The 22,241-nt window shown below is 44.5% G+C and overlaps 1 protein-coding gene across 5 annotated transcripts in view; it reads right to left on the bottom strand.

Annotated features, from left to right (window-relative positions):
* KIF5A (kinesin family member 5A) overlaps window positions 1-21,848 on the bottom strand; it is a 70,056-nt gene extending 48,208 nt beyond the window's left edge. For all 5 annotated transcript variants that reach the window (XM_061614659.1, XM_061614661.1, XM_061614660.1 and 2 more), the window contains exon 1: window positions 21,454-21,848. In XM_061614659.1, coding sequence (XP_061470643.1) covers window positions 21,454-21,582 — 129 coding nt within the window. In that variant the 5' untranslated portion in view covers window positions 21,583-21,848. The remainder of the gene's footprint in view (window positions 1-21,453) is intronic.
* Window positions 21,849-22,241: the final 393 nt, after the last annotated feature.

Below are 22,241 nucleotides of genomic sequence, written 5' to 3'. Positions count from 1 at the left end.
CTCTCTTCCTTGCAGGAAGCAACTATATTCACGCACTCTTGTCTTCTCAACATCTGAACAGGCATTGCTGGATGGGATAACCAGCAGCTGTTACAGAGAAGGGACACAGCCAGGCCATTGTGATCACAGCTGCCTGCAGCAACCCCCTAAGAGCAGACACACGCTGCCTCCTTATTGTGATGCTGCTCCCTGTGTCACAATAGCCCAGCTAGAAGAGCAGCTGCTTCAGCTGCTGTTGAGTCTAGCAGTATTTGGGCCCAGCCATCCACTGGGCAGGGGCTAGCAAAGGAATGGAGAACAGGTAGATCTTCCTAGGGCTTTCAGCTTTTGAAAGACTGGCTCCTTTGCACAGCCAGGTCCAAACAACTGGAGAATTAGCCTCGGGCTGTAGCTTAGGTTCTTATAAAAGCAATGCCATCAGCTCTACTGCAGCATTAAGGTGAGCAGAACTGCAACTAGAGGAAGACAGCACCTGCAAGAAGGTAAGGGAGAGGATAGAGCAGGGGTTGGGAACCCGAGGCCCGGGGGCCAAATGTGGCCCTCCAGGACTCTCTATGTGGCCCTTCGGACTCTCCCTAGGCCACACCACCTCCTAAGCCACAGCCTCCTCAAAGGCCACACCACTCACCACTACTATATACCCTCCTTGACTGTTTTTGTCTGGCTGGAATGCGTCTTTGAACTTTGACAATGCCTCTTGGTTGCACAGATAGACAATAGCGCGAGTGTATGTAGAAACTAGCCTAGTGTACAAAGGAAAGATGTACATGCATTGCTCCACCCGATTTTGCCTTTGACCCCACCCACCACTGGCATGTGACCTCCAGAAGGTTGCCCAGATGGCAGTGTGGCCTTCACGCTGAAAACGTTTTGTCACCCCGGCTGAGAGAAAGGAGCAGTAAGATTCCAAATGTGCAGGATGGGCCTTCTATTAAGATCACCACGTATCTAAAGCCCTTCCCCGTCACACAAAATGGCACCCAGTCTCCCTCTCTGTAGCTGTTATTGCTGCAATACATTGAAGCTGATAAACTGAGGAGGCATTTGCTGACCTGACATCAGGGCCAGCCCAGCATCAAGGGCTGGCATGGTTTGACATCTGCCAAATGCCCACACCCCAGCAGGGGACCCACTGACAAAATTTGCTGCATCAAGGATGCTGACTCACTGCATCAGGGTATGTAGAGAGGGAAAGCCATGGAGAGTGTCTTGGGCAAGGGCCCTCCAGAGCCTGCCACTGCCTGACATCCTAGCGATGGGATCATAATCACAGGGCACACCCTTGGACCTCTTTGCTGAGCATATGCAAATCTCTGCGAATTGGAAAGGGATTCAAATGGTGGATGAGGGTGCTGGTGGGTCAGATATGATGATTTACTTTACTTGTATAATTCTGTTTGCTGTACATGTTGCTGTACAGAATAATATTGGAGGGGAGGACAGGTCCCTGCTCCAAGGAGATACGATCTAACATTTGGCAGTGAGCGGAGACAACATGGGAAGTGAAGGGGTGTGTGGATAGCCACAGAGAGAGTGGAGGGTTGACAGACACAAAGGGTAGCAATGGTGAATGCAATCACATGAACTTCAGCTTTGCTTCAGTGAGGAAGAGACTAAGGGGTTTGTTTATTTAAAGGTGGGCTTTTTCATCCCACCCCTCTAAAAATATTCCCACCACCCAGGGCAGCTTTACTTGCCAACACATAAAAAACAAGATATAATCATTAACCAGAGAACAGCAAAGGGGAACTTGATGGCCTCCAGTTGTTGCTGGACCCAACTCCCATCATCCCATACCATTGGCCATGCCAGTTGAGGTGGATGGGAATTGGAGTCCAACAGCATCTGGAGGGCTACAAGTTCCCTCACCCCTCACATAAAAAGTAACACAATCAATAAAAAGGAATCAGCAATATCAAAAGTGGTTCAGTAAAAACAGCTGATGAAAGCAGCATTAAAAAGCCAATTCCATCAAAGGTTAAGAACCAGTTTAAATGGCTGAGAAACTATAAAAAGTTTTACCTGGCACCAAAAAAGATACCATAGGGGCTGAGCAAACCCCTTGGGAAAATAAATTCTGCAACTGAGGGTCAACCACCATGAAATTGCTGCCATATCTCGGGTGCTGGGAGTACCCAGGTGACTAAGAAATTAAGAAACCCATCTTAATTAGGGCTGCCAGATCAGAAGCATCCCAAACCCAGAGATTTCAGAGGCAGACCCTAATGATGTCAGGAGATGGGCCCTAATGATGTCACAGTGGGCTGCCCTAGTGATGTCAGAGGGGGCAGTCCTTGTGATGTCATTAAGCATGATACATTACGCATCAAACACAGCTGCTTGGAGTATACCACTCAAACAAAAACATTTCTCTGACTGGAAATTAACATAGAAATCTCAGCTAAATGAGGGTGTTTCTAGGTCCAGCTGAAGTGATGGGATAATTCTTTCTCACTTGCTTAGAGAGCTTGGATAAGGAACATTTAATCTAGCCTATGTGCCTTCAGGCCAGGCCAGTAACCAGAAAGCCATTGTAGGAAGAAAGGAGCCTAATGTTGTGGAGATGTTATGGGAGCACTCATGAGTAAAGATGGATGCCCTGAAGGCTGCAATTCTAAACACACTTCTAAGGGATTAGGCCCCATAGAAATCAACAGGACTTACTTCTGAGTAGATATTGTTAGGATTGTGGTGTTGGTAAGGCTTGACTAGGGATCCTCTGCAACAATATCCATATCAAAGCAGGGTTGGCAACCCCCTGCCTGGAATGGCCTGCCTGCCTTTTAACATGGCTGCTCCAAACTTCTTTATAGAGTTGACCCTTCAATTGTGAGAGCGTTTTGAGAAATTAGTAAAAGTTAAGAAGATTCTCTACTCTCTCCTGTCTGCTCTGTGGGCTACTATAAACTCACTTTGACAGCCAACCTAATTCCAGTGAGTAATAATTGACAGAGAAAAAACTCACATGGGTTGGTCTATCTTCACAGGCAGTAGGTTGGGAACAACAATTGAAGCCACACTTCCCAGTATGTGAATTCTCTTTTACCGTTATTGGGCAAGAAACAAAAAATCATGCACATAACAAGGTGCATTATCAGTGGGTTTAAGAGGGTTGAGCTGACCGCATGGACCCACTGTTGTTGCTTCTATGGATGTAAGGGACTAAGGTCAGAGGTAACTGAAATGCAAATAGAAAAAGAAAAGAGTGATGATTTCCTAAATGCAATACCATACCAATCACAACAATATTCCTATGAAAACTCAGCATCCCACATCTAGTCAGGGTTCCTAACCAAAATTAAAAAATCCCTGGCAGCCAATCAGCCAAGGTCACAGAAATCCTCATGCAGCACAACCTGACCTGGGGGCTGCAGTTAGTGCAGAATGCTGCAGCACAATTGCTGAAATGAGTGAGACCCTATCAGCACATAATACCTCTGCTTCGAAATCTGTACTGGTTGCTGATTTGCTGCCAGGCCAAGTTCAAGGTGTGCTTTCCATGTTACAGGTGCCACATAGTACTGCTCTTGTAAGAAATCAGTCCTTTAGTGTGGCAGCACCTATGCTTTGGAACTCCCTGCCTAATTATATTAGGCAGGCGCTTTCATTGTACCCATTTTGGCACCTGCTAAAAATATTTTTGTTTAGGCAAGCCTACCCAGGCATGTAGAAGCATTATGTTTTATATCTGTGTTTAACTCATTGTTGGTTTGATTATTTTGAATGTTTTAAAATACCTGTCTTTAACTGTTCTTGCCAATAATTGTATTGTGTTAAATCCTTCAATAAACCATTTTGAGGGTTTTTTTTACAATAAAGCAGTATATAAATGTTGTAAATAAAATAAATAAATTTTGGAGTCACTGTGGCCCTTGGGTCTCTTTCCTGCTTTTTTACCAAATTTGGTACCATCTAGCTCAGTACTGATGGCCTGGACTAGCATTGGCTGTCCAGGATTCCAGGCAATAATCTCTTCCAGATATTTAATTTTGGACCTTTGCATGCAAAGCATGTGCCCTACCATTGAGCTACAGCCCTGTTTAAAAACATATATTTTAACATTATTCTTTTCAATTCACTAATGAATGCACAGCATACTAGGGCAGATCCACACAATGCATTTAAAGCACATTCAACATACATTTCAAGCACATGCATCCCATTGTAGAATCCTGGGAACTGTAGTTTGTTAAGGGTGGTGGGAACTATAACTATGAAGGGGAAACTACACTTCCCAGGATTCTTTAGGGGAAGTCATGTGTTTTAAATGCGAGTTGGATGTGCTTTAAATGTATTATGTGGATCTGCATTACTTCATAAGCTTTGCCAGCATATATATCATTTTTATTAATTTTTAAAATGGAAATAAGCTACAAAGTGTACTGGGTAACCATGGGCTACACACCATCCCTCAACCTAATCTGCCCCTCAGGGTGAAAACAACAGAGGGGGACCATGACCATCCCAACAAAGAAGGGCACACTTAAAATGTACAGGAAATAATCATTTATAAATAATAATTTACAACCATAGTGTGAAATCAGATACATATCAAGACATAGTATGAAGAAATATTTATACAAGCATGAATGTCAAAGATGTTTATTATTTACACAACCTGTAAAGTTATTTATAGTGCAATTCTATGCATGTTTACTCAGAAGCAAGTCCCAGTGTATTCAATGGGGCTTACTCAGACAGGGAGCATGCACAGGACTGTAATTCAATGATAAGGAACTTCATTCACTCAATCCAAAATTCAGAATCATGCCATGTTAAGCTGTATTGCAACTGTTTCATATTTATTTTATGGTTATTGGATTTTAAATGGCTTTATTTCTTGTTCTGAGCTGCCTTGGCTTCCAACCCTACCTCACGGGGTTGTTGGAAATATTCCATATGCGCACACACTGGAGATGTAAAAATACATCTCATATAATAGTTTATTGTCAAAACCAGTTGGCCACTGAAGAACATTTTTTTTAAAAAAAACATAAGCGTTAGTTCCCTGCCAGATAAAAGCAGAGACAACTAAGTAAGCCCTGCTTAACTGTGTTGTTTTTTTTAAAAAAAAGGATTGGAGGGGGAGAGAAAGATTTACAACACAATCCTTTTCTATGTTCACTGAAAAGTCCCATTGATTTTCAGCACAATCCTAACCATGTCTACTCAAAAGTAAGTCCTACTGAATTCATAACTCCCAGGTATGTAGAATTAGCATTGCAGCTTTACTCCCAGAAAAAAATTATATTGGGAAGATTTTAAAAACAGGTTATGAATCAGACAAATAAGCTGCCCTCTTCAACAGTCCAGTAAAATTTAAACTTGTTTGACTCCTTAATTAGAAAAGTATAACACTGCAGCATGTACACTTTTTAAACCTTCTGTTCAAAAAATATTTGAAAGATAAAAAGTATAATATACTATTTTTGCAAGGAATTAAAAAACTCTGCATGTACACTTTTATGCCTACCAAAATCTTGCTGTGATCTTCTGTTGTAGTGCAATCCTATGCATGTTTACTTAGAAACAATTCTGTACAGACTCTCAATCCTGTACAGAGAAAGTACTGTTTATGCTGCTGAAAAAGCTATATATTTACTGAATTCCTGATGTGAGACAAGCAGGAAAAGGAAACTGGTCTCAGAACCTGAAGTGAGGTTTAGCTATTGCTATTGTCAATCACAACCCTGACTTCACTTATTGGCTAAAAAACTGAAAGAGGTGGGATTAGAGCAGCTGGTACAAACAGAAGTTGGGTGTGTGTGACGTTTTGGTTTATATCTTTTGAACCAGACCACCCAGAAACTTTTTTTAAAATGAAAGCTAAGAGATTAAGGTCAGTGACCCAGAGAGGACCCTAAAAAACAGAGTCTCCGGGCAAAAAACAGACACCTGGCAACTCTAACAATACATGAGGAAGGTAATGTGGAGACAGGCAATCTTTTAGGTGCACTGCTCCTAAGCTATGCAGAGTTTTAAAAGCAAGTACTGGCAGCCAGAGCAGCTGTTTAAGCACAAATGAGATAACAATCCTAAAGCCTGGTCCCAGTTGGTAGCCTAGCAACGGTATTTTGATGTTTCCAGACAGTCTTCAAAGCAAGCCCATAGACAATGTATTACAGTAATCTAATCTGGTTGTCATGGAAGGCTTAGAGGACACACCACTCATGAAGTTAGATAAGAACTTTATTGTCTCTGTTAGAGCAGAACCCAGTAACAGGAACCTTCTTACTCCATCCAGATACAACTAAATCTGGTGCCACCTATTGACTAAGCCATATAATGATACTATCCACAGTCTCCTCATCACCCCATCTTTATTTTGAAAAACACAAATAAGTCAGCACTGTTGAAACATTTGGTAGTTCAGGTTCGCTTTTGTTATTAGGCCTTCTAATTCACTCAGTTGTCCATGGTCTGCAAAGTACTTTCTACCTGTGAACTATTGCTAAGCTATTTAGGCCATCCTGACCTGCCATAGTATTAAGATTTTGACGTTTTGCATCTCCATAAGCAGCCATCTGAATGTGACGAAGTCTGTTTTAAGAAGCTGTTCTAAGCCATCTGTACCAGGTACCTACAGGAGGAAGGCAGTCTTCTGGCTGCAACCCCACGAACAGCTACTAGCAGGGGTGTAGTTGTCCAGGGTTGCAGGGGGTTGTACACCCCTTACTTTTTTGGGAGCAGAGTCCCAACCAGGTCCCTGTGTATGAGCCAATCAGCATGAAAGGGGAGTGTATTGGCCACTGAGAAAAGTCCTTGTCCTTTCGTTTTGATTGGAGCCAATCAGAGTGAAAGGAGGTGAGTCAGCCACTGAAAAGAGTCTTCTTCAGTAGCTAACACACACAGCCTCCCCTTTCATGCTGATTGGCTCCTAGAGACATCTGTTGTAGTGGAGTGTGAACTTGCGAGACAACAGGGAAATGAGGGAAAGTGGGAAAGGTGGCAGCACTGTGAAGGGGCATGATGTTACCATCATGAAGAGACTCTGCACTTCTGAATTTACTATTACGCTACCGGCTACTAGTGGCCAGAGATGAACTGAGGCCTCATGAAGCTCTTCCTCCAGTTCACCATTCCCAAACTCCACCCACTTGGCTTAAAGACTGTGGCTTTTAAAGGGCCAGTCCCATAGGCTTTAAGCAAGCACCTTCACCTTTCTGTGCCCTCCTGCCTAGCATGCTCCCTGTGCTATTAGACAGTTGTGGAAAGCACTTTGATTTTTCTGATGGGTCAGGCTCAAGAAATGGCACCTGTGAAGGTCCCAACCCAGCCTTTTTGTGCTGCCAGGCAAGAACGAAGCTTCAACAATAGTTCTGTTGTGAATTAGTGGATGACCAGAGAGGGTACTTACACACAGCTCGAGAAACTTTGCTCCAGATCTTTTCCTTTTATAACGGTTGCCAAGGAATTATGGTCTGTGAGGATTGTGAAAGAAGGCAGACCACATAGGTATCTGTAAAAAGGTTTTCCATGCCTAAACACTAGCAATAATTTCTTTTCTTTTTAATTTGTGCATGGCTGCTTAGGTAAGAGTTCTGGAGCAATATGCATATGGAATCCATTCCGATCTATGTAGTTGTGACAGCATTCTACCTAGCCCATAGCTACTTGCACTGGCACTAACCATTGTGAGCTTACTGGTATAATAAAATTGTACAACTGGGACATTGGAGAGCATGTAAAAGTAGCTCCTTCCTGATCTGGTCCCCTGAACCAAGACAGCTCTCTGATGGCATTTTCCTTCTTTAGTGTTCCATGTTGTGTGATTACTTGTCCCAGCACCTCTGTTTTAGATTAGTGAAAGATATATTTGTCCTTGTTTAGCTTGAGTCAATATTCAAGACAATAGCCAGCATTTTGCCATGATCTTCCTTAAGTGTACCATATGTTAGAATGTCATCCATGACAATAATGACTCCGTTCATATCTCTAAGTAGCTATATAATATCTTTTTGAAAAATTTGGGGTGTCCATGTGATTCTAAATGGCCACAGCTTAAAACAGAATCTCCCAAAAGATGCAGCTGCCAATTTGTACTCTGATTTGTCAAAGGTATTTGCCAGAAACCAGTTGAGGCTTTTGTTTAACAGTTTGATGGATATATCTAGTTAAAGCATTTTAACTCATACTTGGCTGAGTTAAAACTGTTAAATATTGAGCTTTGCGCTTCGCAAACTGTTCCACACAGGTACTTTAAAAGTCCCATTTAACATAATCCTTCTATTTATTTTTTTATCATACTTTATTTCTCAGCAGCAGCAAAAAATATGAATTGCCATATACTGGAAACAAATGCCCCCTAAAGATTTGCAGACTAGTAAAAATAGGGGTAATGATAATCAATTTGGAATATTATATCATTAGATTTTGGAGAGATGTTTTGAGGAATATGGAAGAAATAAGAGTCTAAAAGTTTTTCCCAGAGTCTTAGATTTGCTGGCAATATTGAATACCATCTAATTTGATGATTTTCTAGTTTAATAAAGTTGTTCATTTCAATATGTTTGTATGTAATAGAAATTCTAATAAAAATATAGAGAATTTTAAAAAGGGAGAGTTGTTTGGGGTTGGCCAAAATTCCTTTCTGCTGGGCCCCAGACCTGTCAGCCCTCCTTCCTTTTTAAAAAAAGTTTGTTTACAGCAGGGGCAGGGAACCTGTGGCCTTCCAGGGGTTGTTGGATTACAGCTCCCAGCACATCCTTGATGGGTGGCCATGCTGGCTGGGGCTCCCTGGCTTACAAAGCGGCTGGGCATGCTGCAAAAAAATGCACTGCTGGTGAGATTCCAGCCACCTAACACCTTAATTTGCTCAGAGGCACTCTATACACTTATACGAATTTGCACTATGGGCCTGTGCCTCAAATCCTTTAGCACCCAAGGGGAGAGCACCTCATATAGGAATTCTGGAAATAGCTGCAGGTCTAAAGAACAGAAAATGAGAATAGTATTCCTTTTGGACACAAAGATGAGGCCAATTATTCTGTGTCCTGTTTCTCCCATAACCTGCAGAGGCCAAACTCCCCTGGCTCCTTCTCCAGTTACAGTTGCCGCTACCACCTTCCTTGTAGTACCTGCCACTGTATCTGCTAAGCTTAGAATCAATTTCCTCTTAGCCTGCTCCTCCCAGGGATGGAGGAAGCAGCAGAAATCCTGTAATCCGCTTAGCCAGCGGATTACCCAGGTGCCTGGTGCTGAGTTGCCTATTCAGAGATCACCCTTGTCAGGATGCATAGACATCATGGAAGGAATGTGAAAGAGAGAAGAATTGCCCTATGAGCAGTGCTAGAACAGCCATGTGCTCAGCGGCAACACTTTATTTCTAAAATGAAAAGTGCTGAGGATCAAGTCTGCTCTCACTGCAGATGTACTGGAACTCATCTGTGTCATTTCCTTGGAAGGGGAAATGTACTCTGCATGTGCTCAAAGTGGCAGGCAACCTGTAGCTATGAGGCAGAAATAGAACTGCGACTGAAACTAGAAACTGGTTTGTTTGTTTTCCTCCACCACATCCCTTATCCCCACAGAGCTAACACTCCCTCACTGCTTTCGGTTGACAGTGTCTTGTTCTGTGCCTGTAAAATTCTGTATTCATAATCCTTTTGAGAGCAAAAAATGAGTGACAGAACATGATCCAATCCTCTCTGGTCATCAAAGGCTCTGCTTGGAATGGCGGCCAGCCAGATGCTTCTGAGACTGTTGTCTCAGAAAGACAAAGACAATAGCCCTTCCCCTGTTGTTTGCCCCCAGCATCTGGTACTCACAGGCAAATTGCCTCTAAATATGGAGAATCTATTTAGCTATTGTGGCTAATAATCACAGATAAATCTATCTTCTATGAAATTGTATGAGCCATTTAATCTAGTGCACTTGGTCACCACCACATCTTTTGGCAGCTAATTCCATAAAACCAACTGTAAGTTGAAGATGTAATTGTTCAAAGTAATACAATTTAAAACAATGTCTTCCTTTCTCATAATCCTACTCGGGGTACATGCTTTATTCTGAACACAATATATGAAAAAATGGGAGGATCTGTTTTTTATTTTTATGAATGTTGGGGTATTGGAAGGAGCAGCAAGAAGCAGTAGGAACATGACCTGGAGACCATGAAGGAAGTTTTGATGCCCATTGATAGCCCACCACTGAACACTGCAAGCTTTGGCAAACTTTGGCTGTACTTTTTCAAAGGCATCTCCATAACAATGACGGCTAGAAACTTGCTTTTAAAATAAGGCAGGAAGGAAGAATTTACCAACAGGCCAAATTCGGTGGCAAGGAATGCGTTCTACCACCTTTGGTTGGTAGCCCAGCTACGCCCCTATCTGGACAGGGATGACCTCGCCTCAGTTGTTCATGCTCTGGTAACTTCTAGGCTGGATTACTGTAATGCGCTCTACGTAGGGCTGCCCTTGAAGACAGTTCGGAAGCTTCAGCTAGTGCAAAACGCAGCAGCCAGACTGCTGACGAGGACCAGCCGGTCAGCACATATAACACCTGTTCTGGCCCGTTTGCACTGGCTACCTATTTGTTTCCGAGCCAGATTCAAGGTGCTGGTTTTGACCTATAAAGTCTTACATGGCGTGGGACCGCAATATCTTGTGGAACGCCTCTCCCGCTATGAACCTACCCAGTCACTTCGCTCAGCATCTAAGGCCCTCCTCCGGGTACCAACCCATCGAGAAGCCCAGAGGACAGTTACTCGATCTAGGGCCTTTTCTGTAGTGGCCCCCGAACTGTGGAACAGCCTCCCTGAAGAAGTACACCTGGCGCCTACGCTTCCATCTTTTCGGCGCCAGGTTAAGACCTGGCTATGCTCCCAGGCATTTTAAGCGTTTATGTTATAATTTAAATTTTTTATTTTTTATTTTTTTCTTTAGTTGCTGCTTGTGTTTATTGTTTGTTGTCTGATTTTATTGTTGATATTTTGTATTTTAACCTTTTTGTACACCGCCCAGAGAGCCACTCGCTATGGGCGGTCTATAAATGAAACAAACAAATAAATAAATAAATAAATAAATAAATAAATGACAAGACACCAGATTCCAAACTACAGAATATTAACAGCCTAGCTTTCTGCATACCACTCATGGTTTCCCAGGCTTCCATATGTTCATACTAATCTTTTTAGGGCTGATTCACACAGTTCCACCCCAAGATAGAGGGATAAGCTGGGCCCTGATCATGGATTGATTATAATAACAGTGGGGTGTGTGGTGTGTGTGTGTATATATATATTTGTATGTGTATGTAATGTGTATGTAATTTTTTTTTAATTGTGTTTTTAAATTGTTTTTTTGTATTTTAAAATTTGCATATTTGTTTTTATTGTTTTTAATTGCTGTAAACAGCCCAGAGAGCTTCGGCTATGGTGCTGTATATAAATGTAATAAATAAATAAATAAATAAATAATATGTATGTTAAACAATGTAGAGGGCCATGCATCTGATTCAAAGGCACACTCTCTCATCTACAGTGAGTAGACATAGACATATGCAGCCATACAGCCTTTCCTTCTTCCCTTTCACATGACTGCCGTTTTCTGCAGCATAGAGAGTATTCTCCTCCTTGTGGTTGCCAGGCTACAAATATTCTCTCTCCCCCACCCCTGCCCTACCAGGTGGGTGCTGTTCTGCCTTAGAGCAGTTTCCATATTCTGTTTGCAGGGAATATTGAAGAAATCCAGTGCAGTGAAAGTGGGCACTAATTTCACATACTACAGTCATTAACTACTGCAAGGAACATTACTTTGCTTGTAGCCCTGATCGGAAGAGTATTTAATGTGACAGCTAATCCATCCCGAAGAGCCACCTGCCCTCTCTCCTTCTGTATTAGTCCCTATAGGTGGCCCATAAGATATTCTCAGGTATCCTATGCAAGTCTTCCTTAATAGATGAAAACCCAACGCTGCAATCCTATACATACTGGGAGAAAGTATCATTGAACTCAGTAGGTCTTACTTCTGAGTAGTGATGGAGGAGAAATTTGATTCAGTTTGTATTTAAAGCCAAATCTATCAAATCCACACTTTACGAAACAATATGAGAACCTAAACACTGCCAACCTTCAAAATTCCCACTTATCTGAATTTTGTGATGCAGTTCTCCAGCCAAACAATGTTTACAAAAATGCATATATTAGGGGAAGTTGTGCATCAAAAGGAATATATGAGTGAAAATGCATAATATTAGGAGAAATAGCTTGCAAAAATGTGTACATTTGTCAAAACCTGCATACAAAAATGTATTAGGAGAAATTTGCACTAAAATGCTGAAGAATTTTCACGAGGATTTTTTTTAAAAATTGCAGATTGCTGCAGAAATGTGAAGAACTGAATTAAGGTTGGAAAAATGAGAATCTAAGAGAACCGTAATTGACAGATCTTTCCATCCCTACCTCTGAGTAGACATGCATAGGACTGTGGTCTGTCAATTTCAGTATATGATATTATATGACAGAGAACAAGCTCAAAGTGATGCCACTTTATCTTAAAGCAGGTAGGATTAAATTTGAGATGGATTATAAAAGTGTATTCCTGGAACCAGCTCTTAAGAGGTCTCCAGGCCCTGGATATCTGATGGGCAAATCTTGGGTGAAACAAAGGGCTCATTCACATGGGAGCTGAACTTCATATTAAAGATGAGCGTTTGCCTTTTAACAAATCTCTTTTACTGCAACAATTTAAGCCAAATGATGATAGAAAGAAGAATGCTTGCCTGTTAAAATCTGTTTTTCTTTGAAGAAAAGAAAAACGTCTCGCTTAATCAGTTTGAGCTTGCTTGAAATTCCTTGGCTCCGTCGTTGCTGGCTGGTCCTTCGTTCATAGGCAATCCTAATGAATTCAAGTCCCCCAATAAACACAATGAAGCTTGTGGATGATCTCTTCGTTTCTCCCTTGCCTGGGAGAAAGTTTTTACCAGTCAAAAAAAACCTTTTGACTGGTTTTAAAACTGAAAAAGCTTCCTCTGAGACGAGAGCTCGTCTCAGAGGCAGGCACAAGCGAAGCAATCCTTCCCGGAAGTCTGCTGTTTTCCATCACACTAGTCGGCATTCCTCTGGGAAAGATGCTTACTCCCTTGGAGTATTGCTATTGCTAATGGAGAAGGGGATGGGTTTTTTTGGTCAGTTTCATTGTTTCTTGTCAATTGACACGGAACTGATTAGAGGGGAGAGTGAGTAGAGTAGGCAAACAACTCTGATGTGGGAGGACAGAGCGAGGTGGAAGTGACTGGTTCAGCCACTTTTCACATTATCAGCGAATTGGATTGATACGGATTTAAAGGGGAAAACTTCACTATAGTTTCTCCTTGCCTGCAACATCATGTGAACCATGCAAATTAAACGGGGATGCAAGTAGCACCAGTCTCACAGTAAGTCGCCGTGTGAACAAACACTTACTTTCCCCCTAATCTCTTGCATTATTGGCATGTTTGTAGCTGGCTAAAGCTGAGAAAGTCCCAGGGTCTCCTGTAAAGATATTTTTTAAACAATGCTGCTTCTCCCACAACTGTAGCATCCCACAACTGATTGCAGAGCCCTTCTCCTGCAGATGCATAGGTGTGTGTGTTTATGTGTACAAATAAAAGTCTTGGTTTCTGTAAACACCATCAAGTTCTCCCAACTAATTGGGCCAGGTTCCCTGGTAGTCAGGGCCAATCACCTAGGCCCATGTGGTCAGAGACAATGCCATCTTTTCTGTAATTAGGGGTGCTTCCACATTAGGCATTTACTAGAGAATTGCCATGCTCTATTTGCTGACTTTCGGGGGGCATCTACATGAGCGTAAGAAGAGCTCTCCAGGATCAGACCAAATGCCCATCTCATCCAGCTTCCTGTTCTCACAGTGGCCAGCCAGATGCCCATGGGAAGGAGGACATGAGAATAGCCCTCCCCACTTGCGATTCCCAGCAGCTGGTATTCAGATACACTCTGCCTCCAATAGCAGAGGTTGTGCTCAGCCATTGTGGTCTTATCCTCCATGAGTTTGTCTCATCCCCTGTTAAAACTATCCAAGTAGGTGGCCATTGCCACATCTTGTTGAAGTGAATTCCAAAGTTTTAATTATGCTGCGCGTGAAGAAGTTCTTCCTTTTGTCTGTCCTGCATCTTCCAATATTCACCTTTATTTGGTTGACCTGGATTCCGGTATTATGAGATAAGAAAACCTCTCTTGATTTCCTTTTCCCATGCCATTAAAAAAAAGCTTCATATACCTCTGTATGATATCATCTGCCCCCTTGATGATGCTGTCATCGAGTCATTGTCCTCCAGTGTTTTTCCCGTGCTTCTGCCATCATTTTTCCGGCCTCAGGAAATCTGACATCATCATCGATATCATAATTATTACAAGAACAGTGTAGCACAGTTGCCACAGATGTAGATTGCCTTAAGCACCACCTTCCCCAACCTTGTGTTCTCCAGATGTTGTTGAACTACAACTACTATTAGCCCCAGCACGGCCAATGGTCAGGGATGATGGGAACTGTAGCATAAAACGTCTGCAGGGCACCACTTTGGGGAGACGGCCTTAGTGCTACTCTGCTGCCTTTTTAAGGGCCAAACTAGATGTGATGGTAAGTACCCAACCGGCCCTTGCATGTTTTATTTTTCTTTCCATAATAGCCGCTGGGGGGGGGGATCCAGGTCAGTGCTGCAGTGTGCATGAGAGGCAATGTAACCCTTTGGGCCTCCTCTAGCTGCTATTTGTTCCAGGAGGAAAATTCCTGTGAGCAAATAGCAGCTGCAGTTGTGAGGGGAGGGAATCTGAATCAGGATCGCAGTATGACAAAGAGATAAATCCCCTCTGCCATGACACCACAGTCCCAGTCTGTAGTCTCCTCCCCCTTAGTGGGTCTTTAGTAAACAAAACCCAAACATACAATGGCCAATCACAGGGGTGATGCCACATCTAGTTTGGCCCTAAGAGGAGTGGTTTTGACATGTGCGGCATGTATCAAGCAGGGGATCAGGGGTATATACTTGGGCACACATTTTGCTATTACCATTCCAGCTGAAGCCATGTTAATAGCAGCTTTTAAAAAAATGATCTTTTAATTTTAAAGATTGGGTTTTTTTAAAAAAGATCTGTTAATTTTAACTTGTAAAATTATTACATATTTGTGCAACAGTGCTTAAATTAAAAGGCATTTTAATGCAAAGCAATATATATATTGCTTGTACTGTATATACATACAGTAGTGTAATAGTGTAGTGGCAAATTCAGAAATGCAGGGTCCCTTCATGATAGTCACAGCCACCACCCCCTTTTTTGCTGTGGGGTTGAGAATGAGATCCTTGTTAATGTCTTCTTCCACAACAACAGACATCCTTAGGAGCCAATAAGCATCCCCATTTAAACAGCAGGAAAGGACAAGGAAGCATGTTAGAAGACTCTTCTCAGTGACTAACACACTCCCTTTTCATGCTGATTGGCTCATGGGATGCTGGAGACTTAGGGACCCTATTGGGACCCTGCTCCCAAAAAAGTAAAGGGTCTAAGATCCCCTGAGACCCTGGACCATATATATATTAAATACTGGTTTTTAGGGGGTCTTGGGGGGGTCTCCCTTCCTTTTTTGAGACCAGGGTCCCAGCAGGATCCCAATCTCCCCAGCATCCTATGAGCCAATCAGCATGAAAGGGGAGTATGTTAGCCACTGAGAAAACTCTTCTAGCATGCTTCGTCCTGACAAGACTCTTTTCAGTAGTTAACACTCTCCACTTTCATGCCAATTGGCTCCTAGAGATGTCTGTTGTTGTAGGAGGAGGCGTTAACAAGGATCATATTCTCAATCCAGGGACCCTGCACTTCTGAATTTGCCACTACACTACCTAGTGGCATACTCAGATGAACTGTCCCTGCAACTCTTACAACACTGCTATGTCACTGTCCAGTTCAGAGCGAGAACCACCAGTCGGAGACAAGGGTGCAATCAATTCTTGTTTTATTGAAGTAATGGATACATCAAAGGCTGTGCGCCTCATAGAAACCCCTATGCTAACTCACTACAATCCCTAACTGCACTCTAAACATGCTCTGCAACTTGTGAGGAAAGTTGACTCAGCGCCCACTTCCAGGCGTGGTAGCCTCAAATAGGAGAGGTCTTGGGGCATAACCTCTCACTCCGTCGCACACATGCCTCCTTCTGCCCTGTCCGCTTCTCCCAACGTTGTGAGCACGGTGAGCGGGGGCGAGCCTCTGAGGGCTCATCGGAAAGCACAGGTTCTTGATCGGCAGGTGGGAGAGCGGAAGGCGGGAAGTGTCGGGCATTTCTAAGATACTGCTTGGTGAAGGAGGAGTGTCTGCTCTCTCAGGAGCATCCCCCAACAGTCCCCTGGGAGTGCAGGGGGGCTGAGCGCTGTCCCATTGAGGGGCAGGAACAGCCATGGGAACTGGCAGGGCGGGCGACTCGCTCTCTTCCCCAAGGTCGGGGTTAGACTCAACAACAGCTGGATCATCCATGCTCCCCAACGGCTGAGGCTTCTGAAACTCATGCCTTCCCCCTCCTTCGTCGGGAAGGAGGCTGGGTCCGTCACCCCTGGGCTCAACAGTCACCTTGACTAGCATATACCAAACACAGAAAGATGTATATGCCAAAGAAGCGTACCCCTAGCAGAGTGGATAGTTCAATTGCAATTCCACATGCAGTTTATGGTCCAAGAGCAATAACTGAACACCTTACAGCAGAGTTGGGATTTTTTAAAAAGGGTTTCCAATGTGTACTCCTCATAACATGGTCAATAATACTACTTTAGACTGCACATGGGAACTCCCATGACTGAATGCTCCTCCATACAAATACACACAAGACCCCTGCATGTAGAAAACAAGCATATCAGGCAGGGCTGAAGCCAGAGGGTGGCCAGGTCGGGCCCTGGCTGAGGGTCTCTGAAGGGCCCCTCCTTACAGTGGGTGAGTAATGCTCCCTTCCGTGATCTGTGGTGCAGATTGTGGAAGGAAGCTCCCAGGCACCCCCCAATGCCACGCAGGCCCGTGACGCCCGCCTGCAACATGCTCCACCTACCTCTCCCCTGATGTAAATATTGGTGGCACTGCAGGCGCAAGCCTGCCATCAACCAAGATGGCGACAGAGGCATCAGGCCCTTAGGGAAACCTTGTCCACCATGTTAGTTGATGGCAGGCTTGCGCCAGCAGCGGCACAGATCACGGAAGGAAGCGCTACCCACCCACCCTAAGGAGGGGCCCTTCAGGGAGAGGTAGGTGGAGCATGCGTCTGTGCACCAGGGCCCGGGGCAGGCTGGTGCCAAAGGGCCCCGGCATGCCTGGCATCGGCCCTGATGTCAGGGAGAGGTTAGACTAGAACCCTTCTAGTTTGCAATGTGAAGGGATCTATATGTTGGCGCAGGAGCATTCAAGCTTGTGGCCACATCTGCACTATACATTTATAGCAGTATTATTCTACTGTAAACAGTCATAGCTTCCCCCAAAGAACCCTGGGAACTGTGGTTTGTGAAGGGTGCTGAGAGTTGTTAGGAGACTCCTATTCCTCTCACAGAGCTACAATTCTCAGAGTGGTTTAACAATCAGTCCCTCTTCGTAGGAAACTGGACACCCAGAGAGGTAGACCATAACTTGTACTGAAATCTTGTGAGTACATCAGCATTGTCACAGTCCTGGCTTAAAGCTAGGGTCAAAAAGGACCACAGGCTAGCCAAGCCATGCCTCTGATTTCTGAGGTGTTCTTCCTTGGCTAACTGTACACCACAGGAGGTGTCTCTGTAACAGAAAGCAAGCTGAAGTGTGGGCCTTAGATGAAATATGGCAATGAGTGCAAAAACAATGCCATCTAAGGGACAAACTGGGAGAACTGGCATCTGTGTTAAAAGAGGATTATCAGGTGGTCCCGTTAAAGACAAATGTTTGGTGAGGTAATTTCCAGTCTATGCATTAGTCCAAGAGGGTTGGCTCAGGACATTTTGTGTAGGAATTTGCAAAGGCTGAGTTCCTCGAGTATCCCTAGGCTGAACTATGTGTATGTATAGTTCCACCCTCAGGCCTGGTATCTGCTGTGGCTGCTTAGGCACATTCACACTAGCAACTCACCCTCAGTTCACCCTCACTTGCCTAGCTGTAAAATGGGAATATTAAGCAGCCTATCTAAAAGGGCTGCTCTGAGGATGAATAAAATAAGGATTAATTAACAGTTTGGGGCTGGACAGACTATTTCTTATTTTCTTTCCAACCTCACAAGATTGTGGTAAAGATGAACAAGATTAGAATTGTAAAAGTGTTTTAGATATCCGAAAGGTCTACATAGAATTGAGTTAGATGCTGAAAGTACCATAGCAAAGCAAACCAGAATCCCTCTGCTCACCACACACCTTCGATCTCAACTCATGATTCCCACACCATAACTGTATCATACTGGATGGATGCTGGATGGCTCAGCTAGGCCTTCTAGAAACAGAGCTGCCCTTTCAAGGCAAACAGCAGCAGGCCCCATTCAATTTTAGCTGTTCTGGGTGATAAATGGCTGTGACAGCTATGGTGATATTCTAGATCAGGAGTGGGGCAGGGACTTGTGACCTTCCAGATGTTGATGAATTCCCTTCCCAACAGCCCCAGCCAGCATGGCCAATGATAACAGATGATGGGGTCTGTCATCCAGCAACATCTGGAGTGCCACAGGCTCCCTGTCACAATCTAGATCCTGATACCCTCCAGCTGTTTTGAACTATAACTCCCATCACTCCTAACGATTGTCCATGCTGACTGTGGCTGCCTAATACTATACAGGGAGTAATACCAATTGGCAGGGGGGGTAGGGAGGGAAGGCATGTAGATGGTCCATTAAAAAATATCCAGAAGCAACAGCAGTATTGGGTTTTTTTAAAACGGGGGCAGCTGAAATTTCATGTCACAAAGTAGCAAGCAAGATTTCAAGTACCCCAGAACTCTTCTTTAGTAAAACAACCATTAGTTAGTCAGTTTTCCCTCATGTGTAGCTGATGTGGTTACCTGTAAAAGCCTGGAGATTATCAGCACCAGATTTGGGGGAGGGGGAATCAGCCAAAAAACAAAAAAAAGGAAAAGAAGGCAACACCCACCCACTATTAACATACATTAGCAACAATGGCATGTTCCTCCCTTTCTAGCCCATCCATTCCAAGAACCCCAAGTAAGAAGCAGGTGATGGGGTCTGAAGCCCCACAATAGCTTGAAAAACACCAAAGTAGCAGCATCTGCTGTCACAGCCAAAGGTTACCAATTATACAAAATCGCTTGTGTAATCTGGACTGGAAAGATGTCACGTCATGCAAGCCAGAAGATATAGATTCCAAAGGCATCCAAGGAAGGATCCTCAAGAAAACGGGTAGTCCAGTGATGGACCAGAGCTCAGCACAAAGGAGGGGAGTGGTCCCTGGGATGGAACTGACTGTTCCCTGTCACAGCTCTGAGGGATGACGAAGCAGCTGAGACCAGGCAGCCAAGCAAGACGGCACTGCATTGTGCTGCCTGCTTTCTGCAGAGATGTTTGTGCTTTTCTGGTGTTTTGCTCCCTGGACCTAAGAGAAGACAGTTGCTGCTTTCCCAGGGAAGGGGGGGAAGCCCCAGCTACAGCTTATTTGTATAACTGAATTCCTCTTAAAATATGCAAATGTCAAGCCATCTGGCGTTGAGGCTGACCTTAAACAAAGCTGGCCGGGGGAGAGGGTGCATCAAAAATGGCTTGCGCCAGGTTGAAATTGCCAGATACAAAGTGGAGTTTTATTTATTATTTATTTATTAAATTGATATCCCGCTGTGCCTCCCAGAAGGAGCCCAGGGAAGAGTTCAGGAATGGCAAGAGAAAGAAAATAAACAACACTAATTGGGAAAACGCCCCCCCCCCCCGAATTAGGATGTTCCATGGAAAATCTTTGTTCAAACCACCTACAAGAATGACTTTGCAGCACGGCTTACCAACTAAAGAGGCTTCTCTAAAATATCATCTTGTTCCAAACCCGGACAAGAGAGAATAACTTGGTACCAAGTGGAAAATAAACTTGACATCACAGGGCTCAATGTGCTTGTGGTGCGAGAAAGGAGGTAGGCCCCATTAGCACACAGAGTAATAACTTTCTTTGCAGCAGAGGGATAGGAAGGCATCCAGAAACCACAGAGAGATGTGCAACAGACTAGATGGAGAGATGGGCCAAGATGTAATCCCCGCATATTCCTTAAGTAGGTGGGGTCACCTTGAGTAGGTCCTGTGCCTACCCCTTTCACTTTATGAGCAAGATTCAATGGGGTCAGTGGCTCATGACTGCACAAGTGGATCCACCTCTTCTTACAGGTGCTGCTGAGGTAGAGTATGCATCTCTTGGGCACCCTACAAAATGGACACCCTCTGCCCATCTTTTGGCCACAAACCCCAGATTGTATAGTCCCCTGATGATACCCATCCACTAATAAAACAATAGAAGCTCTGGCACATCATGAGAAGGAGGTGTGAGCATCATTCTTGGGCACAGGACCAGCAAAGCGAATACTAGCAGCATAACCACCATCAACCCCTGGAGAACCACCCCCAACCCTCCGCACAGAGGGTGTATTAAGCAAGTGAAAGATGCAAACATCTAAAAGGTCAAAAGCCCAGAATTGTACCAAGTGACAAACACAGAGGCCATGGGGATAAGCGTCAGGGGCGTTGCCAGCTCTGAGTAAACAACCTGCACACTGCTTCGTAAGCCACCTGCATCCCTTTAAACCCTCACTCTTATGCCATACTGATGCAAGTTAAAATGGAGTAATTCACCACGGTAGTGGGGGGGGTGTATTTGGGGAGAGGGGCAGAATTGCCTGAAATCCACAATAGTTTATGGTGGAGGATCAAGCTAGATATCACAATCATGCAACTTTCACCCCTTCAAGAGCATAACCTCAGGGGCAGCAGCATAATTTGGGCAGACCAGGAGGATGAAATCTGAAGGTTTGGAAAGAGAAGATAAATACATGGTTCACAAAGACTTGCTGGGGAGGGGAAAATTGAAATTACTGCTATTGTTCGTTTGCTGCCCAACTCCAAGGGATTCCTCATTTCTTCCTGAGTAGCCAAACCAAGAGCTCAGCTAGCCACACCCAGTGACTTCAAGGCTGCAGAGCTAAGAATGGAGTCAGACAAATGAAACAAATTCAAAAGCATCTCTCCCACCATCAATTTTAGGATAGATGTGCTCTTGTCTGTTGGGGGGGGCACTTTCCTGCTAGCAGGGAGATGTTTAAGGGGTTCCAGTTGGACGATTATTAGGAAACAATGGGGGTAAACTAAATCTTCCAAACTGACTGGCTGGTTTTTAGCACCGAGCTCTTTGCTTCCCCTGCCACATGGGCCAGGCCCGGCTCAGAGCGACGATGGCGATGTCCGTTCTTCCCAGGAGCCTCCCTCCTGCGGCAGCCCCTCTGCCCCCAACCTTCCCATGCCTCTCCACCCGCCAGCATTTGCTTACCCCAATGATGACGGTGTCATCCCCCTGGAAAACTGGGATGAATTTATCTCCCCGTATGATCTCCGACTGATTCAAAGGCCGGAACCTACAGAGCACCTTGATGCTACATTCGTTGACTTCCGTCGTCATGCTGCCTGGGCAGTTGGGCTCTGTCTGTCCTGGCGGCGGGCAGCTTTTGTGGCGAAGAGGTGGAAGAGCTGCGGTTCCCAATTAGAGGCGAGAGACAGAGAAAGGCAAAGGCAGCGATCAGCCAGGAGCGAGCCGATTGCCGACAAGAGAGAGAGGAAGAACCCCGATTGTCCCCCCACAGCAGCAGAGCAAATGGGCTCTCTCAGCTGGGCTGGTGGGCTCTCCGTAGCTGTGTTACCTCGGGATGCTGCTTGCAGTGCCTGCGTCCCCCCACCCCCTTCCTGCTGCAGGCATAGGCAGCATCAGCATCAGGCAAAGGGATGGGCTGTAGCCTAACGTTACAGCTTTTAAGGTGGAGCAACCTCCGATGACTTAAGGTGGAAGTACATGTGCTCATCCTAGCCCAGCGGTGGAGGACCTTTTTCAGTCCAAGGGCCACATTCCTTTCTCGGCAACCTTCTGAGGGCCACATGCCAATGGCAGGCGGTGCCAGAGGTAAAAGCCGGTCGAGCAACAAACGTGCACTTTACCTTTGGCACTGCTGGCCGGTTTCTGCACACGCTCATGCCTCCCTCTCTATCCTCCATCCAAACAAGCAAGCAGCATTGTCAGAGTTCAATGACACATTCCAGCCACGCAAAAGCACTAGGGGTGTAAAG

The sequence above is a fragment of the Rhineura floridana genome, chromosome 3 (assembly GCF_030035675.1).
Source record: "Rhineura floridana isolate rRhiFlo1 chromosome 3, rRhiFlo1.hap2, whole genome shotgun sequence".
Lineage (NCBI taxonomy): Eukaryota > Metazoa > Chordata > Lepidosauria > Squamata > Rhineuridae > Rhineura > Rhineura floridana.
The sequence above is the reverse complement of the archived record's forward strand: the minus strand, read 5'-3'. Positions and strand labels throughout refer to the sequence as shown.